The following is a 22,334-nucleotide window of genomic DNA, read 5'->3' on the forward strand; positions in this document are numbered from 1 at the left end:
CAGCCCTTATTCAAACAAGATCATGTATATTTAATGCCACTTTTGAAACATCCCCCAAAAGGTTTGGGGAATGACGAAAGCAACAACAACAATTAAGAAGCCTTTGATCGGCTGGTTAAAGATTCATTGTACGAAACGGCATGTGGTAAGATGGACAACATGGGGGATATGAACATTTCCGTTCCATGTAAGAGCTGTTATGGAATGATGCGGAAGTATATGACGGCGAGTGGCATTTTTCATTTGGCTTGTGTATAATGAACAGGCAGCGTTAATTCCAGTGCAATGGTATTAGGAGAAGGAAGAAAAATAGAACTTGACAGGCCGAGGACATTGTGAATTAAGACTGGCTTTACACAGGCATGTGTTAAATCAGAGGACAATATGCGAACAGCTTGCTGAAACTCACCTAGATGCAACTATCAACCAAGAGAGAAGTAAAGCCACCCACTTTATGCCGTGCCAAGTGAGGGAAGATTTTCACGTGGCGTAAACAAATGTAGCAAAACTTTATCATGATTACTTTGTGACCCTGTTGAAAAACATGAATGTAATATGTATTATTGACAATAAAAAGGGAAGAAGAATTTGCATCATGAAGTTATCCATACTCAGTAGGTGGAGAGAGAATTCAAATACCCCAACTTGCTAACGAGAATTGTGACATATCCCAAACTTAACCCCAACATTGACTGTGTGTAACATGTTGAAATGAGAGGCATAAAAAAGTATAAAAAAAATGCAACTGAGTAATATTTAGTGATAAGAAAATGAAGTTTAAAGGTGCTCCCTTCTTTAAAACCAACTGCATCACATAGAGGAGTCAAAAATACAATTCATACATTTGACACATCTCTTTCACTTGCCTTGATTATAATGATTAATCAAGCAAAGTTGAAGCTTCATTTTCCCATTTATAACACACTCATTCCCTCCATGAAATGGCTTAGGTCATGCACATAAAAATCCCTGCAAGCTATATGTGTTGTTAGTCACCAGCAAACATCCTGCTTCAAGATAGCTGCAATCCAAAAGAAGAACAAGCGATTTCAGCCTAGAGTAGGTATAAAAGGACTCTTTCTATTAGTGAAAAGAGGTCAGATGCATTAGGCCCTGTCTTCGGATCCCCAAAAAAGGCCGTTACAAATAAGATCTGACCTAAATGCAGAAGCGCATGCTTGACAAATAGTTTACCATTGTATACAACATCTTTAAATGATGCACAAAAATGTAGCTCACTGATTTACAGCATTGCGACTGCATACATGTACTTTCTGGAGCTGTCAAAAAGGCTTTGAAGCATTGTGAAAGTGAAATAATGGCTCTCTGAATCATGCATAGGATACCAAAATCCTTTAAGGGGGAAATGAGCCATGGCCCCATTTAAGACCCTGTTTTGTGATCATGAATTATGCGCTTTCAGCTTTTATGAGAGCTTGTTTCTCACTTTTCCAGAACCTGTGTGTGTAGTCAGATGTCTAGTTTGTCTTTCAAATACATATATGGGTATTGTCATGAACTGTGAAGCAAGCATTTGTTTTACCCACCCATTACAGCTTTCCGATATTTTAATTGGTTGCTATAAGGCAACACACAGCACATTTGACACATATCTTCCATTTGCCTTGAGTTTCATGATTTCAGTCATTGTTTTTATTATTTAAACGTCTTCCTCTGTTTAACCTCCAAGATTTAATAATGTCTTTGTTCATGCCTTACTTATGTTTTTGGTTTGCAATCACAATGCTGTGAGTTTGGCGGAGCCCGTCACGTCAATAGCTTTCTTGGACTTATAATCTGTTTCTCTTCAACTGAATCTAAATGCAATGAAGTTGCTTTTAAATGTTAAGTGCATTTTATTTATCATTATTAATATTATTACAGTGTATTTGTGCATGCATGTGTGAATGCATCTGTGTGTGTGAGAAAGAGCAACTTTTTACAAAGGAAAAGGCTACCAGATACATCATTTTGATTCACAATCCAATATGAGCAGGCTTTCAGAAATGACTGAAATTTGAGGACCTAAATCATGTGTGATCCTAAAGCTTTCCATCACTCGTCATAATCTTGGATGACAACCGCTGAAAATATTTGTAGAAAATGAATCTTTTCCATTTCAGTGTGGGATCTCAAGAAAAGATCCGATCCATCACAAAAAGGCACAAAAGGACTCGTTGAGTGAATAAGAACAGTCTATTTGCTTGTCCGGAAGCGAGCTAAAGCTAAATGTATGCAATATGATGAAATACCGCAGCAAAAAGGAAAGGTTCCTTTATCTAATGAAATTTACATTTAGTTGAACGCAATCAATATACAAAAAAGGGTTATAACCCTAACCCTAACAGCCCGAATGAAAAATAAGGTTGTAGTAGAATATGTGCAGCTATATTAGACGTAAGATATGAACAAAAAAAGTAATGCAATCATTTTTTTTTTAATTAACACAATTACACACATAACATTTACAACTACCATACATCATTAGCTTAACATTTCTGTGTTTAACCAAAATCATGATTTTTAATTTTTGGAAAACAATTGATGAATAAATTTCATAATATTAAATAAAACACTTTTATATTAAACACACGAAAAGTAGGTAACAGCTTCATTAACTGACGTGTCGCTCACACAAGAGCAAAACTTCAAAAACACACATCTCGCTGTCATATAAAAAAAAAATATATATATATTTTTTTAGACTTCATTCAAATTAACATAAAATATGCGCAGTAATATGCTGGGATGAAGATCAGCACCTCCAAATCTGAGACCATGGTCCGCAGTGGCAAAAGGGTGGAGTGCCCTCTTCGGGTCGGGATGAGGTCTTGCCCCAAATGGAGGGGTTCAAGTATCTTGGGGTCTTGTTCAAGAGTGAGGGCAGGATGGAACAGGAGATCGATTCACCACGACAGACCGGTGCAGTGTCCGCTGTGATGCGGATGCTGCACCGGTCTGTCGTGGTGAAGAGGAGCTGAGCCGAAAGGCAAAGCTTTCTGTTTGCCGACTGAGCTACGTTCCTGCCCACACCTGTCAAGAACTGAGGGTTGTTACCGAAAGAACGTAATCCTGGATATAAGCGGCCGGAATGAGTTTCCGCCGCGGGGTTTTCGGGCTCTCCCTTAGAGATAGGGTGAGCTCTGTCATCTCGAAGGGACTCTGTTTCGAGCCGCTGCTCCTCCGTGTTTAGAGGAGCCAGTTGAGGTGGTTCAGGCATCTCGTTAGAATGTCTCCAGGATGCCGCCCTCAGGAGGTGTTCCGGACATGTCCCACTGGGAGGAGGCCCCGGCGTTGGCCCAAGACATGCTGGAGAGACCAGCAGCATGAAAGTCGCAGGCACAACCACAAAAAAAACTATGTTGCCCAATCAAATTAGGTCTTATGTTCTCTGCACATCTTGAACACAAACCAGGAGCTAATGAGTAGGACGGGACAACCAGTGAGAGAGCGAAAAATGGTAAATTGGAGTTCTAAGAGATACTACGTAAGTAATAGCCTGAGGCTTGACTACCCCTTCGCAGTCAAATGCACACGTCAGTAAGTATTGAAAAATGGAACAACTGGACCTTTAGGTGCAAACATGTTGAGTTTCAGATTGCTGTATATAAAATTGACACGAACAAGGAACATTTTCTGAAATGAATGGTCATCAAATCCAGATAACAATGAATTAGCAAACAAAAAAATAAGACAGAATGCAAATTATTTCAAACAATCCAAACTAGTGATTCCTGATTAGCATTCCCTGAAGGCCAATATACAAAAGCTCCAGATTGACACTCAAGTGTGTCTCTTACAACTACATTGTTATATTTCAGGAAAATACAAATGAAGTGCAAGCCTGTTTGTAAATTGTGACTCCTGAGGGATTTGCAAACAATCAGCAGCAAAGCCAGTTAATGTCAACTCAATTCTGGGCCCAAAGAAAATAATAATACAGTATATAACAAATAAAGGAATACAGGAAAGAGTACTCAAGCTATCCCACAAGCAAGAAAATAATAATCATGATTTATATTTGACTTACTAAATCAAGGAAATGTTTGAAAATTCTATTACTAAATTGGGAGACTTAAAAAAAACATTTTGCGTAGTGTTCAATAGTAGACCAAAAAGCCATCTTACCTCCAGAGTAGAGGGGTGTGCCACACAGTAAGACCACTCCTTGACCTTCACGAACCCTCACGGGATTTCTTCTTTGAGTCTTGAAATTGTCCAAGTCTGTTTATGCAAAGGAAAACCAATAAAAATGAATAATCTTTCCATTTCCCACATGAGCTGCAAAACACAAGCAAGGCAACGTTGTTTATAGATTAGAGGGAAAAAAGCCACCTATCTGTGGTTTCTCCATGAATTTATATCTTGTTTTTAGACTATCGTTTAAGGCAATGATTCAATGCATAACATTTTAATCCTTTAATGAGACGCAAATGTTTGCATAGAAACAGGCGCGGCCTTCTCAAGTGCTTAAATATTTCTGATCAAGCCAGAAAGCAATTCCTCTTGTATAAGTCACACATGAGTGAATTTAATTGCAATTGTACATTGTTATCACTTTCTGTGTTTCATCCGCTGACTGCAAGAAAACCTGTAGCAATTAAATGACTAGGACTGAAAGACCAATTACGTGTAGACAACTTGCTGAGACAAAGAACACTGAGGCAGCAATCTTTGAACAATTTGCCTCTTCTGTCTTGAATCTCAGTGATAGTGCAGGTAGTGTAAACAACCATGATGCACCTGCCCAAAAATTGAATAATATTCGCTGAATTGAAATTAAAAAAAGAAAAAAACAACAACTGAGAGGAAAAGAAAAAATTTTGTTTTTGTAATACATTTATAAATTGGTTTCCTATTTTGTACAGGCATATTGTTATACACATCCAAGGGCAACAAATCCATGATGACATTCTATCCAAATATTATGCACACACCCACTCAAATCACATAACATGTAGTTCCTTCCATCTGGGCTAAAGTTCAAGTTAAAACGTGCTCTTTATTTTGTCCCGTTTTTTGTTTTTTTTTTGCTGTAATGGAAGAATAGCTTTAGAAAGTGAAAACCAAGTAGAGACAAGAAGTCAATGCAAGCAACTAGCAACACAAAGTAAAATAAAAATACTGATAGAAAGAAAGAAACTGGCAGACTGAGGCATAAAAACACCAAGAAGTGAGACAAGTTATGCAGAGAAATAAACTGACAAACAAATCAGTGATTCAACATGAGAGCAAAATAAAATTCACAGAAGACAAAATACAGATGGAAGATACGATGGCAAGTAGTGCGGTTATTAAATAGAGGGAGAGAAATGAGTCCATCATTGTTAGAAGTTTCTCGTCATTTGTCAGCAAAATAGGCATCCGTCAGTGAGAGACTGTCAGAAGACCCACCTCTGCTAATATGCATGCACACTTGGTATAATACCACAACAAACAAACAAACAAATATAATATCCAATTTAAGATATGGAGCATATTTACTATCATACCACTTAATATAATACCACGTTAGTTAAAGATAATCTCCTAAATTGTAATCACTGAAAATGAAGTGCACCGTATGCAGAGTATGTAACATGCATTTTCAATTCGAAAACCGAACATCTAACATTGATGACCTAATTTAAAAAAATATTTTATATATATATATATATATATATATATATATATATATATATTCAATACATTGAAGGAATTCATTGTCATCTTGAAAATAATTTATTAGGACCCCCCTTAACAACCTAGCACAAATATAAGGTGGTGTGCACGCTCGCGGTGGCAAGGAGGGGAAAGGTAGATTTTTCAGTTTAGCTGAATGAATATATGCCTATGTCACGCACGGTCCAGCGAGTCTCTTTCCACTTTGGCATCCTCAAAGTTGCCGTGGGCTTCAAACGCCAATCATATGAATTCAAAAAAGGGCTAATGCAAGGATTGGCCGTGTCACAGCTCATTCCCTCTCACAATGGGGCACAATGCTGCATATGCCCCATTATACCCAATTCTACCATGTCTAAAGAGTAGCATGTGCACAGTTGGACGTAGGCTCTGCCCATCAATGGAGTCCGAAATGTCTTTTTGTACATGAGCGATTAAAGTCAATTTTGTGTAATACACTATGATCTTTTTAATACCTATTAAATTACAATAGATGGTTACACAAGCTGCTAAAGTAGAGACCAAATATTCAATTTTGTTGAGAGATTTAATTAAATACCTTTTTGATCTTACATCACTTCACTGAACACCACCGATTACCTGTGTTTAACAACCTCTCCATTATAACATAGGATCAGATGTATTTTTATTGTAGTTTTATTGTTTTCAAATAGCAGGCGAAAATATAAGAAACATATCATACCTCCCACAATCTGAGAGTGCATCTCTACTAATTAATATTGGTGTCACAGATGCTGGGGTGCAAATGAGGTAGACACACTCAAATTCAACAATGCCTGACAAGGCAAGCTGTTCTGCACCCCTGGATCATCTTATCAAGCATATCACAGCTCTGCACCGCCATGTGCTTCTCCATAGCATTCCTTTGGCTATTTTGAGTGCCTTCAGATCCATGAAATTGGATGTGAATTAGCTGTTTTGAGCTAGCTGATCCAATGTGACCCATTGTAATGAATGAGATTACACAAAAGAAAAATTGAAGCTATTCTGCAAGGGGGTAAACTCATTTCAGACTTTTTTACAACTCTGATCCAACAATTGGATAGTTAATCCTGAACTCAGTTATCGTATTTCTCTGTGTACAAGTCGTACAAGTCGACCTCGTGCATAAGTGTGTAAATAGTATAAAAACGCTTGTATATATCTACCACTGACTTTAGTGGTTACACATATCATGGCTGTCCAATTAAAACACATAGTGTGTGTTATTAAAATGGCGGTACATTTAGACGCATTTCTTCATTGTGTATTGAATAACATACTGTTGAGGTTTATAGATCTTGCCTGTCATTTGCTCACAACTTTACTCTTCCATGCCTAGTCATCTTTGGACCTGGCCAATTTGTTTGAAAAGGAGGCCTCCAGAAATACTTTAACGCAGCCTTCTTTACCCAAGTGACAACCGTGGCAAGATCATAGAGTGGATCGGTTGTTCCTTGCTGTGTTTCTCCCCACACCTGCTGAAATCCACGCGTGCCATTTCTCTTGCATATTTGTCTTGAACGTACACATGTACAAGTCAAGCAAAACTAAGTCCAGCTCACAGATCTTTAATGATGACTGAGAAATTTGGAAGGGGTTTTCTCTTGCCCGGACGAGTGTCATTGGGGCCCTCCTCCGGAACCAGGCCTGAGTGTAGGACTCATTGGCATGCGCCTGGTGGCCAGGCCTGCACCCATTGCGCCCAGTCAGGCATAGCATGGAAAGGTAATGTGTGTCACTAATTTGGCAGGGAAGGAGCCTGAGCTGGTGCACGTGGCAGAAAAGTTCAGACCAGACATTGTTAGATTAGGCCTCTTTGGCGCATGATAGGTGACTTGAGCAAAGACGTTGTGTTGCTGTGACCTTCCTTGTTCTGCATCTCCCTATCTATTTGCACCCTGGCACACAACATCTAGTTGGAACCAGTTAAGACCATAAGGCCACACAAAGTCACATGGGTTAGACAGAGTGGTCCCCTCTATGGGTGGGCGGCCAAGGCAGAATATTAGTAGAAACCATCGATCTGAATTGGAGCTGTGTTTTTTGTTTTTTTTTGGACCTGTACTCGTCACGGTCTGTCCATATCGAATACCGTGTTCAAACATCAGGGTGTTCATATGTGCACGTGGCACCAGGGCACCTTACGCCACAGTTCGATGATCAACTTTGCGGTTGTGTCATCGGATTTGCGGCAATATGTTTTGGACACTTGGTTGAAGAGAGGGGCAGAGAGAGCTGTCAGCTGATCACCACCTTGTGGTGTTTTGGCTCCGACGGTGGGGGAGGATGTTGGTCGATGTTGACGATCAGCGGGGAACAGCTAGCACAGTGCCCTGTCAGTAGGAGTTTCAACTCCCACGTCCCGGAGGAGGCGGCGGACATTGAGTCTGAGTGATTCGAGGTAGCCGATCAGTTGTGGCCGTAAGGTGGTTGATGCCTGCCGCGGGGGCAATCACCGAAACCACTAGTGGATACCAGCGGTAAGGGAGGCCGTCAAGCTAAAGGAGTGCCTTTTTGGCATGCGGGACTGTGGAGGCAGGAGACAGGTACCAAATGGTCAAAGGGAGTGAGGCTTCGGCGTTCTCCAAGGCAAAACCTTAGGCGTGGGAGGAGTTTGGTGAGACCATAGAAAACGACTAATTGATTAAGGAATATCTGGTCTATCATCCGCATCTCAGGAGGGGGGAAGCAGTGCGCCATCAACAAAGTGTAGAGTGTGGCAATGTTGACCTCACCTCGGAACACCGGGAGCCAAAGAGAATACTTTTCAGTCTCTTACTCTAAATTTCTAATTTAGGAGCACGCTGCATCTCTGCTCTATGCGTGTGGGACCACAGTAGGTAAACCATCTATGGCTTTCACTACTGACTCGCTCTGCCACTTGCACGGCTAACCAATCTGATGCTGCTATTGGCGCAATTCGATTGGTTAGCGGTGCATGATTGGAGATGCATAATAATAGATTTTTTTGGCCAAACGTTAATAAAAGGGCTGATGCTGATTATGGTGAATTTTTGATGGTGAATGTTGGACTGTCTAACGATTCAATTCAGAGTTGATTTTCAATCCGAAACGATATGATTTGATCTATCAAAAATTACTCTGCCTCAATATGTAAATGTGCAAAGTATCATCAGTCTGCATGAAGCAAGACAAGTTTCTTTTTTATGTATTGTTTTTAAGTTTTGATTTGCAAGGAACATGCCTTTTTCCACAAAAATAGCTTGCTACCGCTACTCTTTGAAGCTAGCAATAAATTATATAGCTTTTATCAGTATCAACTAAGATGAACAAAAGTTATTTTAAACAAGTGGTTACACTATTTAAAGAAACATATATTACACTTAGGCAAATACAAAATATCTCATTCAAACGGTGAAAAATCACACATCATATATACTGTATGTTTGAAATGTGTCACAGTCGCTTGGTAAACTGCAGTCAATCAATCCAGCCAACCATTAATAATGTATAATTTGTCAACTGTTTGTTCCTTACCTACTTTTTCTTTCAAAATAAGAACACGACAGCTACATTGACATGACTGCTTTCTTCTGTGACTCTAGGCTATACAGCCAGCCTCCACTGGCTCTATCGTAGAAATCATAGTGCAAAAACTGCCTGATTTTAAAGGGGAAGTATTGATGTCAGAGAAATCTCAGAAAAGAAGACTAGGACAAGCCTAGCTGCTTAAACAGCAAAAAGAGTAACTCAGACCAGCCAAGATTGACTTTTCCCTATGCCGGCATAGAAAAGTCAATCTTGGCTGGTCTGAGTTACTCTTTTTGCTGTTTAAGCAGCTAGGCTTGTCCTAGTCTTCTTTTCTGAGATTTCTCTGACAATTGACTAATGAGTTTACAGCTAATTTAATTGATGTTTAAAAAGAAGACGTGACAAAAACAGCACCGGTAATGTACTTGGAATGCAAAATAGGAGAAATTACATGACTGAATCCGATAGAAGAAATCACAGGCGGGTAGATTCAAGAGAGTCAAATCTTGCTTTGCTTTTGTGTATATAGCCATTTCACCCTTCATTAACCACAGTGTTATACCCTTGTGGATTTATACGCAGCGCCCTAACTCGGCTATGAATTTCTCTTTGTCAGGACAGTGACCCAATGCAGCAAGCCTGTATTGCCGACACTGCAGTCGTTGATGTCATTTTGCAAAAACTTTCCAAAGAGCAACGAAATAACAGAGGCAGATTAAGAAATTAAATTTGGCAAAACAACCGCCAAGCTCATTCAATGCAGTAAGAGTGAACTAGAGCCTCCGTTTGAAAAATTAAGTCACTGTTGTCATTGAGGTAAGAATCTCTGTATTTTCCCGGGTTTAAGGCAGTAACAGATGGTAAGAGAAACTGTTATCATCCATCCGGTAGAGGATTACAAGTGTTCTTAACTTGTGCATATGAAGTGCACATCCTTGGGAGGGGATCGGCAGAGGTATAATTGGCTGAACCGATCTAAGTCATTGAAAATGTCAGCAGGGAGTCACGTAAAACAAAGACATTGTTAAAGAAGATGTCGCATTATTTTTCCAACTAATTTCCCTCTCGTGTTCTGAAGAAACCATCCTCGATGATATAATAGTGTAAGACCCAAGCCCTTGCTTCATTGGCGGGCAGCTTCGTCTTTGTCTAACACAACATGTAGCCGAGGGAGATGTCAGCCTCAAGGTGTTTGAAAAAGCATATTGCCCTACTCGAACTCACAGTATGTTACAAATGACCCAGGACTGACTCTCATAAAAGGCTGCTGCGCTGTGAGTTATTTCCTTGGCCGGAGACATGCTCAATCACACAACACACTTAATTAAGTTAAACCAGGACCAATAAATATGATGTATGACATATCAGTACTGAAACTTGTCCCCATCTGTTGACAGAAACAGTGATTCCCAGGTCTGGCCAAGGAGATGGATGGGAGCCATCAAAACTGAATGCCGTACAGGCCGGGTCTGAAAAGTGACAGAAAGGATGATGTGACAGACAACCTGATAAAATGTCAGACCAGCACTCTGTACAATACACTGTGGACAAGGACACACTAACATACATGGATGGGTACAGTACTTGTGGTTCCCCATGCCCCCAGAGATCATCTGTGCATCTTCTACTGTACATGGCAGACAGAAAGCCATCAACAATCCATCTAGCTGTTCCATCTATTGATCGATATTAGGGCCGTTATCTGAAATAGACGCCCATCAAGGGCGCAGGCCTCAAACTCACCTTGCCATCAGAGATGCCTCAGAACCTTCTAAAATGTGATGAATGAGGACTGTAAAGCAGCATCTATGTGGGCTCTGCCAAGGCCCCGTCACAGTCACACAGGTTTCATCAAATGGATCTCGAGTTTAGAAACACCACAAAGAGTCAAACACTCAAGTGAAGCACTTGAGAGCCAACGTGAATTATAAAAACATGAAAAGCTGATTTATGTTTTCTCGTTATCAACTCAATGTAGACTGATGCTATTGCGGCAACACCATATCCGACTTTTCTGAGAGAATCCCGTTGGGTTATTATCTTTTCAGCAAAATGTTAAATCTGTTCCGATGAAACTTTTACTCAGGAAAAGTTCAATTGAGGAGCCTAAAACTTTAAATATGTGAAATTAAAACCAAAATCAACATGCAGCAAAATGAGAACTTTTAGAATTGTTTGTCATCTGGTCTAAAGAATATTTAATGTAGGACAACAAGATACCTGCTCCTATGATTGAGGTTTACTTGAAATCACTTTCTGGATTCAATAGTTTGATAAACGACACATACCTCATCTTAGCTCCTTAAAGCCTCAAATTGTAGCAAATCCATCCATTTAACCATCGTCCATCCATCCATCACCTTAACCACGTTTCCTCACGAGGGTCACGGATGTGCTGGATGCCAATTGCAGTATTGTAGTCGCGCTCACAATCACGCCTAAGAATACCGTATTTTCCGCACCAGTACATAAGCCGCAGCAGGAAAAATTGCGCAAAAAAACATCTTTTGCCACGGATAAGCCGCACTGGACTATAAGCCGCAAGTATATGGTGGCAATATGAAACTTACATTTTCTCTCTCTATTTTTTCTTTTATTGTCTACCAACTGCAACATCCTCTTTAACAGACTGATCATGCCTGCATATTAGGTCCGAACATTATATTTATAGAAAATGGATGGATGGATATTACCAACAGAATACTGCAGAGTTAAATAGCAGTTCAAACTCGAAATCAATACTTCGATAGCATTCTGCCTCCCGTTGTTTAATTGATAGATTATTTTAGTGAACATTGCTCACACTGCAAAAAAATAATATTTACAATCATACATATATAAATACAATCATATATATACTGTATACCGTATATTACACGTCACAAACTTTGATACGAGATCTTATTCAATTTAGACATTTATGTTTAATAAAATATTTTAAAACTCTTTTTGAGGACAGCCATTGATTCCCATCTTTTCAGTTCTATTTCATAGTCGTGCCATAAACTGACTCCTTGAACACAAATTTGTTTGACCGGTGGGAAAAAACCAGCAGATAAGCCGCACTGGACTATAAGCCGCAGGACTCAAATCATGATGAAAAAGTTGTGGCTTATAGTCCATAAAATACGGTAATTTAGAAAGGCCAAAAAACCTAATAAAATCATGTTTTAAAACCAACGCGGGCACGAGGAGAAGATGCAAACTCCACACAAGAAGTGCAGAGCATGTGAGGTGGACATGCTAATCGTTGCCGTCCAGCAAATACATCAGCAGGAAAATGGAATTCCAGTCCCTCTTCTGAGCTCTCGCCAAAGGCATAGGTGATAAATGTTCAAAAAAGTTTCTACTTTCAGTGTATTAAGGTGATTTCCTTCTCATGATATTCCTTCTCTGATTTTAATTCTCATTCTCTCAAGAGCAACTTTCCCATAAGAACTTACAGGCAATGTGAAGACTAGCCTCTCTGCTGACGATGGTGCCAAATGAGTTTGATGCCAGGCACTGAAATATGCCAGCATCGTCTGCCTTACTCAGATGGGTAATGTGCAGGTTTCCTCCCATGAGGGAATATCGAGACCCTGGTGTCGGCATGATGAAAGAGTCATTTAGCCTCCACCTGTGAAAATAAGTGAAAAGCAAATGCAAAAATCAAATGTTTTTAAAGGATGACAAAACACTGTAACTGTGAGTGTCCTAATACCTGACTAACTTCCCAATTCGCAAGATTTTAGCTTCAACTTCTGTTAACCCTTGTGAGGTATTTTGTCCAATCATTTGCTCTTTAAATCAAAGACATTTCACATCAAAGTTAAAGTAGAAACTAGGGAGCTAAAATTTCAACCAGACGGTGAAAACATGTTAAAGTTCAACATGGCACAACCACTTAGTTATCAGACTACCAGAAGTGTGCCATCCTTTCGCTAAATGATATGAAAAAATGACTTTAAAATGGTTAAAATACTGCACAAGGGTTAAACTAATTTTAACCTTCTATCAAAATGGGTAAAAAAAAAAAAAAAAAATGGTAAGAGAAATCTTGAAATGCTACTTATAAAAAATATGTTTAGAAATCGAAAACTGGAAGAAACAAACAAATCAACCATCAATACATGACATTGAAAAAATCTCCATGGCACACTAAAGTGCATTTAACCGAAATGACCAATAAAACGGAGAACTAAATATTGTTCTGCCTTATTCATTCAAAATGCGCACATGTGCACATGTCCCAAAAAGCTGGGAGCAAATGTCTGCTTATGTGAGTTTGACTGATGCTTAATGTGGGAACGTTAATGGAAAGGACTGTTTTCAAGGTCTAAGAAAATTTTAATGATTGATTTAACCGAATGCACCATGTGACCATAAATGATTTTATCATGAGCTTGGGCTTCTTCTCATTGTCAAATGTCATATATCTCACACATTTTCCAAACCCTTATTTGTATTTATTTATTCGTCTTTTTAGTCAAATTCACTGTCAAATAAATTATTCTGAATTACAAAGATGAAACCATGAAAAACAATGAAGAGCAGTTAAGATATGTCTCAAAATACGGTCACAATTACTGCAGTCTTGATAAACTCTCAAAGACAGAGGCTTCTGTTCCTGACTCTCCCTTGATTTTCCGATTGCAACGGTTTTTGAAAAAAAGAGCAAGTGGCGGCACTAGGAGATGTATGATGCAGACAAGTGCTAATGCAATGACAGATTATGTGATAAGATTTAGTGATTTGGTTCTGCAGTTGGAGCACCTCCACATTATACAAATCATCAGGTGATGGTGCTGCTCTAAATATAGTGGACAAAAAAGATTCTCCTGTTCAAATGCGGGGTCTCAGTGTAATACAAAATGAGACAAATATTGTTTGGCCACTATTTTGTTTTCACTATTTAATTAAATGCATTCTGTTTAATTAAATGAATTCTTGAGAAGAGTAAGTAAAGTAAAAATCAACCGAAATAATGTTATTGCACTAGTCTTATAGGAAAGGATTAATATAGAATTAATTCCACAAAGATTCCACTGTATGCTAAATGGAAGTGAGCACACACTTGCCACCCTCTGAATTACATGTTTAACTCTAATTAACCTCAGTGTTCTAGTAGACATTTCTTGCTTTGCTTGTTTGCTTGGTCTTCTATTGACTGATATCTGTGCACATCATTATTCCTTCCACTTTGCACCAGTTCCAGCAGAAGAAAAAGCCCCAAAAGTCACAACCATGACTCATGGTAATTACTAACCATTTTCTTTCTTTGTGTGTTCCGTCGTATATTTTATGGTTTATAAATAATTTGTACCCTTTTAATGACTGATACCTTTAAATAATGAGATGTAAGCTGTAAGACGTGGCGACAAAAAGTCAGGAAAAAACTAGTGATATAACAATTTAATGTTTTGTTAGTCTGTCCTTCCTTCCGTCTTTTGAGCTGTAATCCTGCCGGCCGGCTCATTAGAGGTAGAAAACAGCTACGAAATTATTTTACTTGGACCCATTTCTTATATTAAAAGACCTTGTCATTTTTTGAAAAGATCGTTTAGACATTTTATAGCCACGGCAGTCCTCTTTGGGCAGGTTTAGACAAATTAATTTGCACTCCGTGCCCCTAAAATAGATCTACCTCCATTTGTTTTTGCTGCTGGCGATCCACAGAGCGACCAGAACCCTACAAAACCCAAAAGCCTTTTACAACACTCACAATAGTGACCTTTAATAAGCAAAAAGCAACCAAAGTCAAGCTAGCTGTATGTTTTGTTCATTTAACCCTTAATGACCACCAGACTGTCCATTAAAGTCACAACCGTGAAAAGGAAGCATTACAGCTTATCAGCTTGCGAGCAATCTAAATGGAGTATATCAACTGCCACCTGGTACTTGCGGTAATTAAAGCTAAAATTAATGTGACTGTAGCGCCGGATGTGCTCTTTGGGCAGTGACAATCAGACTCTGTGTTCATCAAAGAGGAGTTAAACAGCTTGACACAAAGAAATTGTAAATAAAATGTGTAATCTGTACTCCGTTTGATAAACAAACATAATGAGATGTTCTACAATTGTTTCGATTAAACATAACAAGCAAGATGCGGAAGCTGCAAAACTGGCTGAATAAGCTGCTGTTAAGGGTCGTTTCAACCTATCACATATTAAAAGCTTGGGGATTTGCATTTAACTACAATGTGCAGAACTGCAAATGTGGTGAAGGTCCCAAGGGATAGATTCTGGGCTTGACACAAATTAAAACACATTTTGGTTTCTTTTCATTTGTCATCATTTCTAGTCATAGAGGCACTGGCCTAAAAAAAAAAAACTGAAACGCAACACCACCAACTAAAATTTAATAACAGAGAAAACAAGCAATGTCTTGTACCTGAAAGGATTGACAATAACATTTATCTTCAAACAGTCAAGGTTTAATGCAGAGTTCCCTTGTTTAGGCAGAAAAGTGTGCATTTTTAAAAAAACAAGTCATTGGATTTCCGCAGAAAAACTTTCAGAGTGGTTGCCATCACCCAAAACACTAAGCGATGCCTGTAGGCTTTACCTGTAGGAGGGCGGGGGATGGCCCTGGGCCTCGCAACTAAACACCACCTCTCTCTGATTCTCTCCAGGATGAAGGGGAAACACCACACTGCCAGGTTGTTTGGTGAACACAGGCCGAAGCAAAAGTCTGTTACCTATGCAGACACGGCAAAAATATATCAGTGAGCCTGAAAAAAATAGTTGGGCAAGGAAGCAGAAACAGCAGGCAGAAGTAAATGGAAACTGATGATGTGGAAGAAAAGATGTCTCGCAGATATCAATTTCTTTCAGTGTTCATTAGGAAAATAAGTCCAAAATATTTTTTACGAAGATGCCGTTAAAAAAAAAAAAAAGAATTTTTTAAATCCAGGAAAAGTTTACATTGGATCATTTTTTCCACTTATTAGACTAATGCAGTCATTCTCAGCGGAGCGATGCTAGGGAATGTATAGAATTATATTAGCGCCACAATCGCGAGCGAGCAATTGAAGATTTGGAGTGGGCAAGAATACATTTTGAGCACCGAAAAGAATAATGAACGAGCGAGAATAGATTTTGAGCACAGAAAAAAAAATATTGAATGACAAGAGTTTGAGAGACTTTGCGCACACTTTTTGCTCGCTCAAAATCTCTGATTGCTCGCTCACGATAGCCCACACACGTTACGAATGTGCCACAAAACTAGTCAATCAGTGCTACTAAAAGTCAATTGATTGATTGCTTGGTCTCCGATTAGATTGCTTGTTGCGTTCGCCCTGGAAGAGCAAACGAGATTGCGTCACATCGACTTGGGCGGGACCCATATCATTAAAGTATAAAAACTAACAGTAGTTCTATCATGTGTAACAGTCATAAAAGTAAAAATAAATAATAATAAATAAAATAATGCCCATATATTATTTTCCAAGAAGTCCACCTTCTCTTGCCCAAGTCCACGTTGACACATTCTCGTTTGTTTTTTCTGGGTGAAAACAACAAGCATTCTAATTAGAGACCAAGCAGTCAATCAATGGACTTTTACTAGCGCTGATTGGCCGGCTTTGTGACACATTCGTAGTGTGTGTGTCAAACTGAGCACGCAGAGGGGACAAAACTCGAGTGAGCGGAGAGCTAGACGTTGAGCGAGGGAGTGAGGACTATCGTGAGCGAGCAATAAGAGATTTTGAGCGAGGAAAACGTTTTTCTGTGCTCAAAATCCCTCTTTGCTCGCTAAAACTTATCATTGCGCTCTCAATATTTTTTCTGTGCTCAAAATCTATTCTCGCTTGCTCAATATTATTCTCAGTCCTCAAAATCTATTCTCGCTCGCTATAAATTTTCGATTGCTCGCTATGGATCATGGCACAAATATAAATCTATACAAATGACCCCAAGGAAAAGGTTTTGTTTTTGCCATGTAAAGTGTCATTGCAAAAATAAGTGGCTTCTTTTTTCAGGCACTTTGATGCCCTTGTTTTTTGTTTTTGTTTTTTTTCTTGTTTTGGACTAACCTGTAACTTGTACAAATTCTGTAAAAAAAAATAAATAAAAAAAATGAAGATAAATGTTGTTGAAAGGTGTGCTTATACAATTTTATAGATGATAATCTTATTTATAGTTGGCACAGACAATTGGGGGGGGTGCGAAATGTTTTCTCTCTCCTAAGGGGGGCTTTAGAATATATAATTAAGAAGTTAGAAATATAGTAGATTTTTTTTTTTTTTTGCTGCAAATGTTAGCTCGTGACATATTTTATATTCTTACTTACCTCACTTGTCGAGGTCACAGCAAATTTGATGCTGTCTAAGTCATGACAACAAGTACATTATTGTTGAAGAAATGATGATTAAATCCAGAAAAGAAATAAAAAAACAAGAGCAATGCCACTTTCATCCAAAGTTCCCTTCCTCCTTAATTATACAGGTGCAACAGTGAATACAACAGTCAGCAAAGCTCATGATAATTGCATCACAAACAATAGATTCTTGGGATAATTGTGAAGGGAATTCATTAGACTTTTTGAATGCATTTGCATTTTATATTTCTTTAAAAATGAAAGCTTTGTAACAAAGACAACTTATTTTTGTGGAAAGCAGGTTTCACTTAAGTCTCTGGAGCAGTTAGAGTACAAGGTTTATCCACAAATATAACTCTGAGGTGGAGATGTTTGACAAAGGGCCTTGTGCGCTGTTTGTTCACCTCCGCAAGGAAAAGCCTCACAGAAAGTTATACTCCCTGAAAGACTGCTCACTGTGGTCTGCGTTAGATGATGCGAGTCTGTCAAAGTACTGAGAGAGAGAAGATTTTAGGGTAAAATAACACAGCAATCCGTATTTCCTTTTTTCTTTTTGAACAATGGGACTAGATTCTTTGTGAGAGGCCGTGCCCCTCCACCCAAAACTGCAACCTTTGGCATAATATTGAATAAAGGTCAAAATAATAAGAAGAACTTGGGTTACTAGATGCAATAAGGAGATTCAGAAAATCTGCAGTCTTGTTACTTGTATTCTAACAGGAAATTTCTGCCTGCTACATGCATTGAATCAGTATGAAATCAACAGGCCAAAGAGATTTTCTTGTCAGAGAATTACATTGTGGCAGCTCGATGCGTTGTGTGAATACATCTGACAAGTAACTACGGTTGACAGATTGTCACCTATTTGAAGATATAAGAGGAGGTTAGGCCAGAATCTTATAGCTAGACCAGCCATGAGCACCTCTGGGCTGAGAAAGCAAAATGATGAAAAATCACGATCTGGCTAGTGCACTGATCCAAAATCCTGACAGAAGGTTCCCCATACACAACAGCAGGACCAAAATGGAGGTCATTATGAAAGAGTCTTTAAGGAAAATAGGTCACCTCTACTCTTATCTATCACCTGCTGCCAGCTCATTTCACGAGGCTTCTCAAACAACGAAAAACTCAGCTTGCTATAGCAAGTGGAAGGAAGGAAGCGAGACGAGGCAAGTTGGTTTGGGGTCGGAAATAAAAAGTAATCCCATATTCAATACTAGCTGACAGCAAATGAACACCTCCAGCTTACCTCAGCATGAATAAACAGACACACGGGGAGTCAGCTGTGGGGGAGTTATCGGCCATTTGAGAGGTCCCAAATCCATTCGTTTCAGCTCAAGGTTTTATGCATCAAATAAAAAAGCCAATCTCACTTTTAGAAGCATCTTTCCCCTCTGTCTGGGCCGATAACAGACACCTTTGGGATCCCTCATTGAGGGACAAATATTATTTCAAGGACTCTGTCGTTTAAACTGTAGGTTCAAGCGCATCCAAAATATTTGACACAACTTTTCTTCCCAAAATTGTTAAGCCGATAACATTAGCTACTGATAAATCAGGGAAAATGTAAATAATGCACACGGAAAAAGACGATGCCCAAGAGTGAAAACTTCAGCTTTGGCGTGTTGCCCCCATTCACTATGTTGTGTATAAAAAGAAAAATAGGTTCAATATTTTTAGGCAAAATCCAAGCTTGCTGGACTGTTTGCAAAAATTAAAACTAGTATCAGAACATATGAAATGCAATACCCCTTTTATGAAGCGTGTCTTCTTTGGGGAAAGATATCATTGATTAGACGTAATTCTGTAAGTGAGACAAGAAAACTAAAGACTTTTCCTGGTTGTTATTATTTCCACTGACAGTATACATAAGCAGGGAAACATGCTGCTTCAGCAAGGACCATTTGTCATCGAATTAAAGCAATATACCATGTTTTTATTCCCTCAACAATGGTGAGGGGGTTATTAGCTGTCAGATTCAAACTGTACTAAGGGCAACTTTAATAGAAACATCAATCAAATGGATTTTAAAAATGTTTTAGTTTACTATTTTTTTTTTTAATTGTAGTATTTTGGACTCTATTCTGCATTACACATTTGTCACATGTATGCATCATGTTGACTAAGAGAGATATATGCAAGCAAAGAATCCATACGTCAATGAGCATACACGGGGTAATACTGTTCCTGTTGCAGTACAAAAACATCAAAGATAAATACCTTATTCACCGAATTCTGGGAATCTTCACCATGTTTTGCTACTACTTCAGTGGTCAATGTATTCGTGATTATGTATCATGATTGCAGTTTTTCAGTAGCTTTGCCAGAAACAACTCTTGTGATAAATCATGGCATTTAGACATGAAATACAGTAGCACTGAATGCAGACAGACAGACAGACAGACATGCTGATTCCATGAGTGTTCACTAGATGCAGCTATTAGAACAACATGGTTGAAAGACCAATATAAATTCATGCCAATTTTGGCTAAATATAACTCTGGCACGGAAAAAGACATTTAAAGTGAACTACTATTTTCAGGTTATTTTGTCAATTGCACATCCCTAGATCAAGTAAAGGCTTCACCTCTTTTTTGTGAATACTTTACAACGACTAATAGTTGACATATCAGTACGAGTCTCAAAGTAAGAAATACAATGAAATTTTGTTTGTCAGTTTTGTGATAATATTGTAACATTTTTCACTTCATGACTGGTTAAGAAAGGGCAAAGCTGTGCACGTTATCCTTCAATGTACGGGTCAAAAAGCATCTTCCGACCTACTCCAGTGACACCTCCCTCCTCCCTGACATATATAAACACACATCTAGCAAGTCCTGGGGCTATCCAGCTATCTCCCTGTGAACCTTCTATGAGAACGTTATCCTCCTGGCTCATTTGCTCGCTCATCTACCTGGTGGATAACCAGATACCTGGCATTATGTCACAGCTTTCTCGATCCAGTATTGTGCTCATGCATTGTACAATTCTATTCATGCCTTTCTTAGAAAAGCAAGGCTTTGAGGGTCAGGAGGCTTCTGCCATGGCCAACTGCCCAAAATTCTCTGATATACTGTAGCAACAGAAACCACATCAATCATAGAGATGGGAAAGGGAAGTTTTTGCTTTGCATATTTTCTCTATAACCCGTGTAACCCGGATTACAAAGTAAAATGCAGCTCCACGTGGTCAACGGTCTTTTACTTGGATAGCACTTTTCGATCTAGGTACACAAAGCATGTTTCACTGACTCCTCATTTAGCTACTCATGATGCACACGAGGAGCAATCAAGGCCAAGGACACATCGATATTTTCACCACTGTCGGGGATCAAACCCACAATCTCGCGATTGGGAAATGACCCTACTTTACACTGAGTGCTAAGGGATTAGCCTCAGATTTGTTGCGATGGTATTCATCATACTGCGTGAATGTTTGCAAACAACAGTCCAACGTGATTATAAATATGCTTTCAAAAGGAGCAATTTTCATTTTTCAAGGAAATAACTATACTCTGCATTTAATTTGCAACACTGTAATGAATGCTCTCATTGAGGCTGATGATCTGGTTTCAAATCTCTTAACGCTCGGCTGTGTTCAGATTTTTGCATTTAGCTAAATGCCTGAGGATCATTCATGCCGACATGGAAATTTACCGTGCAGATTTTTAACTTTTCTTGATTTATTACTGCTTGAGACATTACATCTAATGTGTAATGGATTTAAAGATGGCAAATGAAGGTGTGAACACTCAGCACAAAGAAACAACGTGATCAAGTAAGACACAAACGCTAATTATTTTACAGCACTGTTGATAAGGCAAGGACGGGTAGACAACATGAAAGATGAGACATTCTTTAAAATACCAAGATCACGCTGCAAAGCCTTCATTTATCTTGCTCTGATCCTCAAACTCCTACATGGGGAGGACTCACTTTTGACCCTGAACATTTTAGAAGAGATGCAAATTAGGTCTCTTCATTAAAATCAAGATCAGGGGAAGGGTTTCTGTACTACGAGCCATGCAATCTCAATTAGGGTAATGATTGAAGTGCTCTGTCACTTGCAAGACAGGGCAGATTTTTTTTTTTTTTTTTTTTACGCAGATGGAAATCTGGCTAGTTTTCCCAACAATGTCCCCAAACTAAAGTAGGGTGAAAAGACAGTCACATCATCCTGAAACTGACTAGAAAGGCGCCGGAAGCTATAAAACTCTTTTCTTTTACTTTCATGTCTCATCTATTCAACAGTTTCAAGCGCTGTCACCATTCTACAAAAATAAAAAGTCACAGTCAATATTCTAACGATACAAAAATCGGTCTTTCAGGAGGTTTTACCTTCTAGGCAGTCCAGCAATGACAGCAGCAGTGCCAGTTTCCTCAGCAACTCCATTTTAGTTGTTTTGGGTCGACGGGATCTCCAATCCAGTTCTAAAGGGAGGAAATTATTGTGTTGCCCTTTCCAGCACTTTCACTTGTCCCCTGTTAAAAAGAAGAGGTAATAGAAGTCAAAATAAAAATACTGATATTAGACTACATTTCTTCAATTGCCTATGAGGAAGATTTCTCATCAATTAATCATTACTTTGAATGGTTATTTTTTTTTAGGATACTCTAATTGCCTTGTATAAAAAAAGGAAATGAAATCAACCACATACACCTTGGCACCTCTATTTTCAAAATATTCTGCAGTACATTGTGAAGATAAATGTATACGAAAATAAATATTCAAACTCAAATTAAAAAAAAAAAAAAGGTTCTTGATGACTGATTGGTAGAGTGCAGTACTTTTTCACGAGTCCATCTTACGTACATTTTTAAAGACCAGAGGAGGTGCTCAAAAAGAACTTCACCTTTTCCGCTTACAAAGCATTTTCAAGA

At 38.8% G+C, this 22,334-nt stretch overlaps 1 protein-coding gene across 1 annotated transcript in view; it reads right to left on the minus strand.

Moving 5' to 3' along the window:
- LOC148427583 (contactin-4-like) overlaps positions 1 to 22,334 on the minus strand; it is a 69,903-nt gene that overhangs the window by 36,104 nt on the left and 11,465 nt on the right. Inside the window, exons 2-5 of the mRNA XM_088407669.1 lie at positions 21,792 to 21,935; positions 15,703 to 15,835; positions 12,600 to 12,775; positions 4,129 to 4,224 (exon numbers count right to left, since the gene is read on the minus strand). Of these exons, the coding sequence (XP_088263795.1) occupies positions 4,129 to 4,224; positions 12,600 to 12,775; positions 15,703 to 15,835; positions 21,792 to 21,846 (460 nt within the window). The 5' untranslated portion in view covers positions 21,847 to 21,935. The remainder of the gene's footprint in view (positions 1 to 4,128; positions 4,225 to 12,599; positions 12,776 to 15,702; positions 15,836 to 21,791; positions 21,936 to 22,334) is intronic.

The sequence above is a fragment of the Hippichthys cyanospilos genome, chromosome 2 (assembly GCF_059441005.1).
Source record: "Hippichthys cyanospilos isolate Australia breed blue-spotted pipefish chromosome 2, RoL_Hcya_1.0, whole genome shotgun sequence".
NCBI classification, from domain to species: Eukaryota; Metazoa; Chordata; class Actinopteri; order Syngnathiformes; family Syngnathidae; genus Hippichthys; species Hippichthys cyanospilos.